At 36.4% G+C, this 14,522-nt stretch overlaps 1 protein-coding gene and 1 long non-coding RNA gene across 2 annotated transcripts in view; one reads left to right on the forward strand and one right to left on the reverse strand.

Annotated features, from left to right (window-relative positions):
* The window catches only part of LOC131520431 (uncharacterized), a 28,417-nt gene extending 14,364 nt beyond the window's left edge, over positions 1–14,053 (reverse strand). The window contains exon 1 of the long non-coding RNA XR_009266056.1: positions 13,480–14,053. This is a non-coding gene — a long non-coding RNA (uncharacterized LOC131520431). The remainder of the gene's footprint in view (positions 1–13,479) is intronic.
* Positions 1–14,522, forward strand: part of zbtb32 (zinc finger and BTB domain containing 32) — a 17,637-nt gene continuing 3,115 nt past the window's right edge. Inside the window, exons 1-4 of the mRNA XM_058744661.1 lie at positions 1–442; positions 4,063–5,053; positions 8,213–8,313; positions 14,041–14,214. Coding sequence (XP_058600644.1) covers positions 4,131–5,053; positions 8,213–8,313; positions 14,041–14,214 — 1,198 coding nt within the window. The 5' untranslated portion in view covers positions 1–442; positions 4,063–4,130. The remainder of the gene's footprint in view (positions 443–4,062; positions 5,054–8,212; positions 8,314–14,040; positions 14,215–14,522) is intronic.

Raw genomic sequence — 14,522 nt, forward strand, 5'->3', positions numbered from 1 at the left:
TATAAGTGAACATGTATCGTAATTTTTGTCATGTTCACAGGTACTTTCAGTTCCTTTTTTTTTTTTCTTATCAAAATGATTAAAACAAAATTAGTTTTCTTGGAAATATCATAATCAGTCAACTTTCTGAGCTTGACCAGTTCGTATTTCTGCTGCTATCAGGAAAAGTTTCAATGGACAAATAAGTCAACAGCACAGATGCATTTGATTTCTAGAAAAAATGATGAAAGAAAGGAAGCAAAAAAGCAAAAGAAGACCAATCACAGATGTGTGAGGTATAAAGGGGAGGGGCTGGTTTGAGTTTAGAGGTGGCCTTGCTAGATCTCACCCACATGTAGGCTTCCACTGGTCGATGACACCTCTGGTTGAGGTCGCGATGCGTGTTAATGCATCTCTGTTGACTTGCTCGTGGCAGGACGCAGTCTCTACCTTGATCGCATAGGTATGTCTTTGAAAGTTTCTGTCAGTCAGGCTCTTCTTCTTTTCCACCTTCTAATGTCATCTTGCCATTTCTCATCTTGTCTGCTGTCTCTCTACCTCTTCCCCTCCCCCATTACCAAGTGCTGTGCTTTCTTTATCTGGAAAAAACATCTTTTGATTACAAAAGCATCCGTGCAAGTGTCTGATAGTGTGTGTTGAGGTCTTTTCTGACTGCAGGCCTGGAGAGGATGTGTCACTGCAGACAGGTTTTCCCCTGTTACTCATGGGCCTCTTTTGCGCACTGTCTCTTTATGTGGGCCTGACCGTTGCACTTTTGCAGATTTCTAAAGTTATCACCTGCATTTGAGTGTCTGTTACATAGTCTATAGGTTCCTTCTTCACTCGTGGGTGAGATTTTTGTTGATAGCGCTTACAGATTGTTGTGACCAGGGGTAATGGTAATGCCTTTTGTTGGATAGGCCTAGTTGTTTTAACATCTGACATACTATAGTTTCGTACAATGGGTTTGGTTTGGCAATGGGACAGAGGGTAACCTGCATTTCAGACTCAGACATTCACTGGTCTGCATGGCAGGTTAAGTCAATTGCTCACTGCACTATTGCAGAATTTGCAGTCATTTGAGTCAAAATTGCATCGCAATTACAGCACATCTTCCTCAGTTTCATTCTTCTTATTCTCAAGCTCAAATGAGAATTCAACTGCACCAAGGCTTTAAAAGAAACGGGTGAAGAAAGAATAGGAACTGGTGAGCTATCGTTCATTGTGATGTGCTTTGTTTGGCGTACTGTAAAATTTAAAAAATATTTGCGACGCTTTTAGTAATTTCTTGGTGTTTAAATTGCATTTCATTTAGCATTGCAAATTTTACTGTTGTCATAAACAGAACAACAACAGAGCACTGTTTTGTTTTTTTGTTTTTGTTTGTTTTTTAGTTGCTGAGTGACTGCGATTACGATAGCTGTAGAAAATACAGCAAATGCAGTAATGCATTAAAGGGTTAATGAATATTTTATTATTTTTATTTTTTTAGGCTATTTTAGATTGAGAATTTAGAATATGCTTAGCATAGGCTATACGATATGCTTTAAATAACGATCCTTTTTGACATCATTTTTCAGCTTTGATTCTAAATTTCCAGTGACTTCTGCAAAGCAAAAACAAGAGCAAGAGATGCATTTAGGTTGGTAGCTTTGGAAATTTGATGGACTAATAAATGGCATACTGCATTGTAAGTTTCATCTTTGGTGTAGGCTAAATTAAGTACAGTAATATGACTCACTTATATTTATGACACACTAGACTTAATATTAGAGTATAATACATGACTCATCTGTAAACACACACAAGCTAATGCTACAAACAAAGGTGCAAAGGAGATGAAGTCTGTTTTGTTGGCAGCTGAGTATATTCAGTTTTAAATGGATAGTTCACCTAAAATGTAATATATATATATATACATATATATATATATATATATATATATATATACACAGTCATATACTTACACCCTCATACCGTTCCGCACAATGTAAGCCAATGTAGAACAATATGTTTGGACACCAGTGTTCTTCAACGATCTTCTTTTGTGAAGAAGACATAGCCTGCGGAACGTTATGAGTGTGAGTAAATGACGACAGCATTTAAATTTTTGGGTAAACTATTCTATTATGTTTCTTAGTTCCAGATCACATAAGTTGTGTTAGCCAGAAATGTAAACTGCACTTGGAGTGGGTAAACTCTCAACAGTTATTCTGGGCAGTTATGAAAGCGAAGTATCTGCACACACCTGTTTGGTATAGCTAATGCCTCACAATATTAACGTCGAGTTGTTTCAGTTGTTTTTTCATGCTTTGTTGAGTGTGTGTGTGATGCGTGTGTGTGTCTCACTTTTAACCAGTTTAGCATCAATTCTAGTAATTAGAACATCGAGCACCGTCATCTCAGTAGTGTGTTCCACACAATCCGTCACCGTTGCATCCTCGCTGAGGGGGAGTGATCGTATCAGCATAAGTTTTTGCAGGCGTTCGATACTCTTCGACTTTCTTGTTTGAAAGACGATGGACCATACAGCGCCGACTGAATCCTTGCGCCTTGAATTTTGCACATCTCGTTACTGTCCAAAGGCGGCAATTTCATATTCCAGGATGGTCATGTTTCTTATTTGGAGTGTCATTCTTTGCACGCATTTCCAGATCGAGTATCAAACCCGTTTTTTTCCCCACACAGTCCGCATCACTTTCTGCGCAATTGTGAAGAATTAGAACGCAGCTGACATGTACTGTAATCAAACGCTTCACCAGACACCACATCACACTGCAACTACAGTAGATGCATATCTAAACCGACCTACTGTATGGCTTTGATACTGTTGTTGTTGATCAAACAAACTTGAACTCTTACGAGTCTCAGCGTACCGGCATTAGTCAGAGTTTCACATTCTGAAGAGGTCTGTGGCTTCATCGCAAAAGCTCCACAACAAAATTTCAAAGGTGATGCAAAATGCGAAAGGCCCTTTGCTGCCTGACATGACCAGACATGTCCGCCTCCGCGTTGTGCCATACACAGACAATGCAATTCCAGTTCATGGTTGAATTTATTGTGAGATAGAAATGATTAAACGTTGCTTAGAGTTTCATTTTGTGAATTACATTGTCTGCCTGATGTATGAAAGTAGGTTAGAGGTGTTGTGACGCTGATGAGTTCAGGAAAAAACCCTGCTCAATTCTTCTGAATATGTCTTTCGCAATCTCTGAAATTAAGTCAAATGGCTTATATTGCTAAGTGTAGCCTCTTTACCTCTTCGGGCTTATCTATGTTTCAGTCTTCCTTTCGGTCTATCTGTCTGAAAGTTTCTCTCTTTTTTTAGTTTTAAAACAGCTGAACAATGAAAGGTTTGATCAGTCCTCGGATGCACGTAAAAAGTCTGGTTAAGATTGATCATCTTAACCATGACTGTTAGACATCTAGAGATTGATATCGCAACGCATGTGCCATCAAATGAGCAGACAAGAATAGTGTATTTGAGTTCGGGAAAATTATAGGCCTATAAATCTTTTGGCTTATTGATGATAATGATTTTTTTTTTTTTTTGTACTATTAATGATCTATTTTTTAGATATCCATACAATACCTAAGCCAGATGCATACATAAATTGAAGAATGAATAAACAATAGCCAATCAACCTGACAAGTCAATAAATAAGAAAATAAAACGATAAACAATTAAAATATATTTTTTTAATTAATCAGAGAGATGGGTATTATTGTCTATATTAAAAAAAAAAAAAAAAGATCATTTGTACCAATAAATATAACTGTAATGTATTGATTCATTTTTTCAGTGTTTTTAAATTATTTTACAATTTTTGTTTAGGGTATGTAATACATGTGATATCTTAGTGTTTTAATAATTTTATTAATAAATAATATATCATATTACACAAAAAATGTGTAATTTATGCAGTCCAATTATTTTTATATTTTATAATTTCCTGGGAGATTAATTTAAGATTTTACAATTTTCTAAGTAGTTTTTCTCTCACTTCATGTTCTCTTTCATGTCGACTATTATTCCTCATTGTCCCATGACAAACAAAACCTCTGTTTTTCCCCCATCTAAAGGCTGACATGAGATTTCTCATCTCAACATCAAACCTGATCATCTCACTCCAGCCGCACCCTCTTTGAAGATGATCCGCATTCATAACCCTCACCACGTGCCATTTCTGCATCAGACGGAGAAGCTCCGCCAGGCTGGAACCCTTTGTGACACGCTTCTCACCGTGGAGGGCCTTTCATTTAAAGCCCACGCTCTGATACTAGCGCTGGCGAGCAAACGTCTTAAGCGTCAGCTAACAAACCAGAATGGTTCAAGTTCAGGGTACTGCTGCGTTATAGACAGAGTCTCTTCCCACACCTTCAAGCAAATCCTAGACTATGTGTACAGTGAATCGCTGGAGGTGCCCAAAGATGATCTTGAGGAGCTGCTGAGGGGCGCTGAGTACCTGGAAGTGGAGTCTTTGGTAGAACAATGTCAAGCACTACTTAGAGATCCAGAATCCCCAACTAAGACAGACACAAAAGTGGTAAATTCCCTCCAAGATGACAAAGCACACAAGGACACTCAGTTGTCTAAAAATAGCCACAATTTGGATGAAGACCACCTTGATTGTTCTTTAAAAGAAGAACGTTCTTCCACCAAGAGGTCGGTCCATGATGCACATAAGAAGAGCTGTTCTCCCGTGTCTCCTCTGCCTCCCATGTTCTCCAGAGAGACCATCATCTCCTCTAGCTCTCCGTCTCCAAGCCCTCGCCTCTGCTGGCCGCCGGTCAGCCCATCTAGGAGCATGGTGTTAAACTGTAGAGAAATTATGACCTTCCACTCCCTTCGAGCATATCCCTACCCCACACCCATGTACCCCATCCTCCACCACTCGCTCCAACCACAGATCTCCTCCTCTATTATGGGTTACACGGGGTTGCTTCACCCCTATCACCCTCTCATACACACTCCTCCGCTGACTCAAGACAGTCCCTTCGTTCCTGGTCTGAAAGGAAAGAACGCCTCTATCAGCGCAGCTTTAATGGGGTCCAAGTCAGATGATCAAGAGAGGTAAGAAACGACACAGATAACACTTACAATGTATGAATGTTATTGGATTAGAGAATTTATAAAACCGTGTGGAATTGATTTTAAAGACAGACAGCACAAGCACAATTTAAAAGGATTTTTTTTTTTTTTTTAAATAAAAAATTACGGGGTTTGAGGGGGTTTTCAATTCATACACCTCATACATCTTATGCGTGGCTTAAGGGGATAGTTCACCCAAAATAATTATTTCAGTGAAACATCTTAGAGGATGTTTTGGCAAATATATCTATGTTTCTATGTCAATACAATGGAAATCATTCATAACCAAAACTGTTTGGTGAACATTCTTCAAAATATCCTCTGCAGAATAAATAAAGTAATTCAGGTTTGCAACAACTTGAAGGTGACAAAAGTGTTCAAATACTTTTTGGGCACTCTGTATACCTAAACATGAAACATTTTTAAACAGAGCTTCAGAAGCCACTCGTCCATCTTTTTCAGGGAAAAGTCCAAGGTTATAAGACAGCATGGTGTTGGTGTTGTCAGCATGGTGAAAGAAATCCTTTTTTTTTTTAATGATATTTTCGACAGGAAGCCACATTATAGTCAGCTAATTTCAGCGGAACACCATTAGGCTGGTAAGCTTGTTTTTTAACGAATGCAACAACACATTTACAGTCATAACTAAGAACAAACACCGCAAAATCTGACCTTGCTTGCCTTTTGAAGTTTTTTTTTTTTTTTTTTGCATCAGTTAATATTGCCTCTCACTAAATATTTTATATTTTTAATAATTAAAAATGCAAACAAAGGAACGGTTTGCTACTATGCAAAGTAGCGAGTCATTTTGTAAGTGTTGTATATATTAGATTTAAAAAAGTATTCTCAAACTTTCAGCTTTGTCTGCACAGACCAAGATAGTAAGACTTAACTTATTTAAATTATTAGATTCTGGAATTGAAGCCACACAGTCTTCAAAAAACGTACAGTTGCTTGAAATGGACTTTTATCCTGATTTGAAGTTTAAAATTAAAAATCAGGTTCTCTAAAATATTTTACTTCGATAAAATATTATTTGTGTAATATACTGTAGTGCCCAGCAAGGTTTCTTCTTTTACTATTTCACTTCTTTTCTTTTCATTCTTTAAATAGTAGTAAATCCTGAAAAGCTTTTTAAACAGCATTGAAGGATTTTACACTTGTTTACTGATTTACCTTCACTATCCGCTTCAACCTATCCGTAATAAAAACCAAAAATAGTTTTGGACAAAAGTTCATATGCATGCATTGTATTCATCTACAGAATTATTTTATAACACCATTTTTAAATTGAGAAACAAATTCAGTCATGCGTGTCAAACTTTTGACTGGTAGCGTATATGCTTGCATTTGTATGCGTGTGTGTGTGTGTGTGTGTCTATGAATGTGACTTTAGATGATACTCTACTCTTTCTGTACTTTCCAACGGACACATTTTCCCCAACCAGCCCCCTTTTCCACCTACAAGAATTATCTTGCTACAGGCTCCATTAAAATGAGGGGAACTAATAACTGTCTGTGGTTCCACTGCAGTGGAATAACAGTAATTATGCAATAAAGACAATTATGTAATGAAACATTTTGGGGTATGAATAATAAATATGTTAATATAATTCAAATTTTAATTGTATGACCTATAGATGTGCTTATGCTCATAAAGATCTGCAAGTCGCTTATTTAAATAATTCAAGTGTTTATTTTTATTAGACTGTTCGTTTTAAGTGTTTGAGGCAGCATAAAAGCACAGAAGCACCATGTGCACTAAATACTGGATATGTTGGTGGAGTGTTTTGGAACACAACACTTACTATCAAGGCCGAAACTGAGGGGACCCCCCCATTTGTCCCCGACTTTACAAACAGTAAACATGAAAGTCAGTCATCTCCACCCTCAGAGCAGGATGTTCTATTTCAGTCTCATTTTTAGCCAAATCTGTTCCACTCCCTAATTTGCCACACACACAAACAGGTGCCCCATTGAGACAGAGATCTTTATGCTTCTTTTGCTCAATCAATGCTGAAATGAAACATCTGAGCGCAAACGCTGTATTTCTTTACCTATGCATGCACAGGGAAACAGTACAAGCCGCCCACTCACCATTTTAGACTCAATTATATCACATTTCGTGGTTAAACATCCCAAATAATGTGAAATTTATGAGAGCCTGTTAGACTAATGTAATACATTTGGGAGAGCATATTAATATTATTTTGATTCTAAATACTTGAATCGCATGAGCTTTCCTTCACACTGTAGATGTGCTGCAGGTTGTTTGACTCCGGCAGAGGAAACTATTGTCTGCTTGCATTGTTTCCTGCTACCTGAACACAAAACCTTTGCTCCTACAGTTTTTGGTCATAGACAGAAGGAGGTGATGCAAGTCTAAATTGATTTTCTTAATCATTTGATATTTGACAGATTTGACAAGTTTGAATGGCAGTTTGTTGCCTTGCGCTGGGCTACGGAGTGAGTGCTGTATATCAATGTTTGTTCGTATATTTGCTCTACATATACTTCACACCTACTCATTTCTCAGTATTTTTAAACACTGAACCATCAGGTGCATCCTGGGATGCATTTTAAAGCATTTAAAAAAAGTTCCTATAAACATTTGTAAACTGCTTTTCCTTCACAATATGGTCCAAAAAAGTGTGCGCGGAAAGTCATACCTAGGCTTATGTGCATTCATCTAATCTACTAGTTTAAATTATTTAGGCTGAAGCAGTTACATTAAAAGGTTTGCAAGATTGTATATTCGAAAATTCTGTGAAGTGCCCTTCTCCTAAATAATGAAACAAATGTGACAACCTCTGCTAGACTTAGTGTTTTATCAGCAGTAATGCTTGAGAGCGTGTGGGTTTCTCACTGACCTTTACCTGCTGGTCCGAATTAGCTGTGGTCTAGCCAACACACTACAATGTGAGGAAATGCAGCTCTGAATGTGCAACTGAACCTGCAGGTGTTAGCTGACCAGATCAACAAGTGGTTTAAAAAAAAAAACACCAGCGGAAAACGCAGTGACTCAGTTTGAAGATATTTGTTGATGATGAATAAAGTCCTAAATGTGATCGTCTACACTAGTTACACATGGAAAATATGGACATCTTTGAACAGGCGCTAACATGACGACATTTTCCACAGGAAGCCAAAGGTTCAAGAGGAGAGGGAGATATGCTGCAGACACTGTGGTAAACCAGCCCTGGAAAACCCCTGGAGGCCAACGACTGGGTCATCAACCTCAGGTAATATGTTGTACAAATATGCAAAAATGAATCTAGACACTCTTATCTGCCCAGAATAAAGAAGGCATATAGATAATCATGCAGAAGCTTGCAGAAACACAAAATGCACGGCAGAGTTGCAGATTTGTCTCTGGGATGCACCTACTTTTTACGTAGATCAGAGGAATGGATGTACACAACAGGATGTAAATGTTGTGTATCTCTCAAAGAGCTGAAAGATGGTGGCCGTTGCCTCTCTTCCGCTGCCAGCGGTAAAAAAAAAATTTAAAAAAAGGATAGTAGACAGTGGAAAAACTTTGCATGCATCAATGAAAGTTCAGTTCATCAGTTTGATTCCTTTGAAATCTTTCCAAAACGATACTAAGCCAAAATTTCCCATTTTTATTTTACATTTATTTTTACACAGTGCATTTATGCATTTAGCAGACACTTTTATCCAAAACGACTTACAATAGAGGAACATAGGCAATCTGTTACAAAGCCAATGATATACACAACTCCAGGTTTATTAGAAAGACTGGGGAAGAAGCCTAGAGTTCAAATGCAATTATTTGATATTTATTATTTTATTGAGTTTTAAATCACTTTCTTTATTTTTCATTTTATATTTATTATTTTTTTATATGATCCTTTTTATCAGTCCTACAGCTCAAACAGTCGACCAAGGTCATGATTTTGAATCCCAGGGAATGCATGACTTTTAAATCGATACTTTCAATGCAATTTAAAGTTGCTTTGGATATTTCATAAATAATGCTTGCACCCAGCATTATAAATTACTTAAATGTGAATGTCATTGCCACTTTGGTTATGTATTTAATTCTGATGCATTTATTTACAAGAAGGCACCACAGGTGCACTCTTCAAATTGATGTGATATTCAGAATTAAATGTACACCTACAAAGTATTCAGATGCTTTCTGATTGCCAAACATTAATGCAGCAAACTATACCTGTGAATATTGTTCTAGGGCATATGCATGAACCTGAAGGAAATGACTTCATACTTCAGATAAAAAAAAAAAAACTCATGTTGACACCAGTTAACGAAAGTGAAGTTAGTTCTGAGAAACGCTCCTGCAGCGCAGATGCCGCTTGGCATCTAATGCAAAAACATTCGTGCACTGTAAGTTCATCTAGTGTCCAAATCATTTTTAGGGGTTACTGTGTAGTCCCAATGGTGGTTGTGCTTTGTCCTAGTTTACATAATGTTCTCAGGGCACAAAGACAAAAGCGAATGACCCCTTACCTGCTAAATTGGGGTGTAAAGCCGTGCGCGAGAGAAAACTGTGGCTTCTGAATCGTGGTGCATCAGCACAGTCCTGCGGTCGATCAGCTCTGTGCTTCATGGTGGTTTGAATACAGTACCAAAAGAGAAGTGTTGACTTGTTCTTTTTTCATCCAAATTGGGGTTAGAGTGCTTTTTATGTGTGCGCGAGCGTATGCACAACAGAGCATTTTGGGGTGAGAATGATAGTAACACATTTTTATGAGATGTTATCTTTAAGAGACTATGTAATTTAGACTGTATGTGTTATATCACATACATGTGAGTAGTTTTAGTTTAAAAATAAAATATACATTTTTGCCTTGTAGCTTTTTTTTTTTGCAATTAAAGGCATAAATCACCCAAAAATGAAAATTATCTGAACATTTACTCACCCTCATGCCATCCAAGATGTAGATGACTTTGTTTCTTCATTATAACAAATTAAATATAGCATTTCATCACTTGCTCACCAATGGATCCTCTGCAGTGAATGGGTGCCGTGAGAATGAGAGTCCACAAACAGCTGAAAAAAAACATCACTATAATGCACAAGTAATCCTATAATCCCTGTTTGTGAGAAACAAATCCATCATTAAGGCATTTTTAACTTTAAAATCATTGCTAAAATACAAGTCCTTTATCTATAATACTGTTTCTCCCATGAAAAATCCTAATCAGGACAGAAATATGCACAGATCAATGTTAGTGGATTTTAATGTCAGTAGACAACAGGAGGTAGACTGTTTTACTGGAGGAAGTGTTATAATATGGATTTTGGACTTTTGTTACAAATAGAAGTTAACTAGTGGCACCCATTCACTGCAGAGGATCCATTGGTGAACAAGTTATCTGTTCAGATGAAGAAACAAAGACATGTACTTCTTGTATGGCCTGAGGATGAGTACATTTTAAGCAAATGTTCATTTTTGAGTGGACTATTCCTTTAACTGTGGTGCAGTAAGCATATTTCATGTAGTCTCTTAATTATTATAGGGTCATGCAATTGCATGTCTATAATTATAAAAAATAAATAAATAGAAGTGTTGTATAATACCATTAACAGCATGTCAACAACATGTGTATTACATTCTGAAATATAAGATGCATGTTTTCTTCAACTTTAATAAAAATGTTTGCGACAATCTAAAAGTGCGGTGGCATATGACTCATTCAACCTGACAACATTAGGTTCATATAGGTTACGCTAACTAAAGTCATTTTAGGTTACCAGCTGCACAGTTTTTGCTTTTTATAGATTTTGGTTTTATAAAAATGTATCAAACAACTTAAATCCTCAGTTTTAAGGATGTTCGACGGCACCTTTTCGAACAGCACACTTGTGCTGTAAAGGCGCAGGTTTCTGCAGAAGTTTTATGTTACTGTGCTGCATCCTGAGTTAGTGTGTGTGTGTGTATGTGACAGAGAGTGTGGGGTATGTGGGAATGTGTGGGTGTTTATATGTGTGAATACGATGTCAGACTTGGGCAGGTATGCTTGCTTTTGTTTCACACATGACTTTTGAGTTTGCTTGCGTTTCAGCGAGCTCAGAAGTATAAGCTTACACAACCTTGCAAGTGTCCATATGATTGTCACAAGCGAGGTCTTCGCGAATATAAAGACAGAAAGTGTTAACCATGCTTTTTTTTTACATTTTGAGCTGTACAGGAGAGGATGTGGTGTGTATGTATGAGTATGTGTGTGTGTGGACAGGGAGAGCTATAAACTAGGCCGCACACCAAGAGAGAGTTGCCACAGGATGTGTTTATCTAAAATTGGGCCCCTCGGCTGCACACTACCACACTACCAAAGTCACTTTATTTTTGACCATAAATCACTTTAATCTTGCCCCTTTAACAGTTAATAGAAAATAAATATTTGGTTGCTTTAATTATTTTAACAGAACTGGATATTTACCAACAAGAATTTTGATCTTTCTGATTAGGATTCTTTAACAAGCAGACATTTCTTCTTAAGCGTGTATTTTTAACCAGTCTCCTCAAGTCAGACAACATATTTTGTGTCCCTCAATCCTCATTTATTCAGTTTATAACATTAATGTACATTTTGATGTACATTGTTTAACTGTGTAAGGATATTAGCAACAGGAATTTAAAATCTGTTGTATTTAATTAGGAAATGTTAAGCATTTTAAAGAAAGAATTCATCATGTGAATATTAAAATGTACAAAAGCCCTAAAGGCCATACATTATTCTTTATAATTTCAACTTTAGACTTTTTTTTTTTTTTTTTTTGTAAGAAAATTGTGCAACATTTTTCTTACCGGCTGCAAACCATCCCAGGTGAAAAACAAGTACACTTCCATAATGTACTTAAAGTGCTCTATTTTCGTGCACTAATTTTGTACTTAATATACTAAAAATGATCCTTTAGTACTTCTTAAGGTCAACATAAGATCATCTAAGTGTACTCAACTGTGCTATTTTGAGACACCATGAATATGAACTAAAATGCAATTTTAACATACTATCTTTGTATTTAAAAAATGTATTTAGTTACCACTTATAGTACACTTGAACCCATATTTCATACACTAGTACACTCAAGTGTACTACAAGTGGTAACTAAATACATTTTTTAAATACAGAGATAGTATGTTAAAATTGCATTTTAGTTCATATTAATGGTGTCTCATAATAGCACAGTTGAGTACACTTAGATGATCTTAAGCTGACCTTAAGTACTACTAAAGGATCATTTTTAGTATATTAAGTACAAAATTAGTGTGTGAAAATAGAGCACTTTAAGTACATTATGGAAGTGTACTTATTTTTCAACTTGGATTTAATCAGTGTCTGCTGAACATCATGCACACATCTACATTGCCTGAAAATGACCACAAGTTTAGATACGTCTTCAATGATAAAGATGTGGTCTCCTTTTCAAGTCATTTGAAAGTGGTACGAATGAAAATTAACTTTATATTAAAAATACATTTGGATAAAAGTCAAATTTCCTTGCATCCATGCAGTGAAATACACAAGATGCTCATGTTCATGCAGCTCAAAAGCTGCTGTCATTAAAGCAAAGTAAAAAAATATTATTATTAAATATTGTAATAAATCAGTTTTATTAGTGCTTTTAGACTTTGGTTTATATTTTTATTATCACAAATGTTTTCTGTTATAAACAAGCTAAATTATTTTGACATTTACAACGAGCAATACATTTGTTACAGTATTTATTCATCTTTGTTAATGTTAGTTAACAATACAACTGTTCACTGTTACTTTATAGTTTATTACATATACATGGATACAACTTTTGATTTAATAATGCATCAGTAAACTAACACTTAAATTAACAAATGCACTAGAAGCATTTTTCATTGTTAGTTCATGTTAACAAAATGAAGTTAACAAATGAAACCGCATTGTAAAGAGTTTTTTTTAGATTAATAATTAGATAACGCTATAAATCTCCTTTCACTTTCACACTTGGTTAACTGGTGTTTTAGCGAATGGAACAATTGTCACCAGCAGCGCATTAGACAACACTTAGACACATTTAAACACATTTGAGCAGATATGAGGGGCCAAAGAGCTGACCAGCATCACACCAAAAATAACCCTGCGTTCTTGTGAAGTGCTGCTACACTTTTGGCCAGAAGCTCAGTGACCAAGATGATGTGTTTAGAGTTTTAATCGAAAGGTCACTATTTATGTCACAGGTTCATTGCAAGAGATACCATTTAAGGTTATTTGAGAGCTTATTGTTATAACGGAAATAAACAACTTACTTAAAAAGCATGTATATCTTTGACTTTAAAATTTAGGTAAGTGAACTGAAAAATGTATCAGTGAATTCACAACTTTTTTTTTATATTAAAAAAAAAAAAAAAAAGGAATAGTTCACCAGAAAATTTAAATGTCCTCACCCTCAGGCCATCGAAGATGTAGATGAGTTTGTATTTCTTCATATGAACAGATTTGGAGAAATTTATAGCATTGCATCACTTGCTCACCAACTCTGCTATGAATGGGTGCCGTCAAAATGAGAGTCCTGATAAAAACACCAAAATAATTCAAATGACTACATTTTATGAATCAATTCACAAAACTTTTAGCATCTTCGGGCTGAAATACAAGTCCTCTATTCATATATTGCTAATTAAAGTCGTCTCATCTGAATCAGGAGAGAAACGTGTACACATCAAGCACAGCTTACAAGCGAAAACCATCCAGAACAAATACGTTGGCGAAGAGGACAACAGGGAATGGACTTCTTTTTTGGATGCACTATTCCTTTAATTAAATGAACTCTGAACATTATACGTAAACTGAGCAAAAGAGCCATATTTGGTTGTTCAAACCTCTTTGTCTGTGGTTTTATTCTGAAATGAAACTGCATTAGAAAGATCCAGTGATAATAGAGAGTATGTCCACTATTTATAGTCCACCAGTTTGTCACTTACTGTTCTCTCATCATCCGCTGGCAGGTACTGGGGAAATGGCACTCAGGTGTAAGTTCTGTGGCCGAGGCGGACGGGACAGGCGATCTCTGCGCTCACTCAGGAGGGGTGTCGGAGGAGAGAAGCCTTACCAGTGCAAACAGTGTAGCAAGAGGTTCAGCCTTAAACACCAGCTGGACACACATCACCGGGTCCACACAGGTACAACCAACCTTTATACCCATGAGCCACATTTCTCCAGAGTTTAAATCCAGCCTCAAAGTTTCTAGCGATCGTGAAGACCTGGTTTTACGTGTGTTTAATTAGGGCTGGAGTTGAACTCTGCTGAAAGGTGGCACTATAGAAGCAGGATCAGACAACCACTCATTTAGATAAAGATTTCACTTTCTGAGAAACTGTACATTGTATTTCACTGCATCAAGATTAGATCTGTAATCTGAATTAGTGTTACTTTAGAATCACTTAGATATTAAAACTTTAACTAAACAAAAAAATTGTAAGTTTGTTTT

This window comes from Onychostoma macrolepis, chromosome 15, assembly GCF_012432095.1.
Source record: "Onychostoma macrolepis isolate SWU-2019 chromosome 15, ASM1243209v1, whole genome shotgun sequence".
NCBI lineage: Eukaryota > Metazoa > Chordata > Actinopteri > Cypriniformes > Cyprinidae > Onychostoma > Onychostoma macrolepis.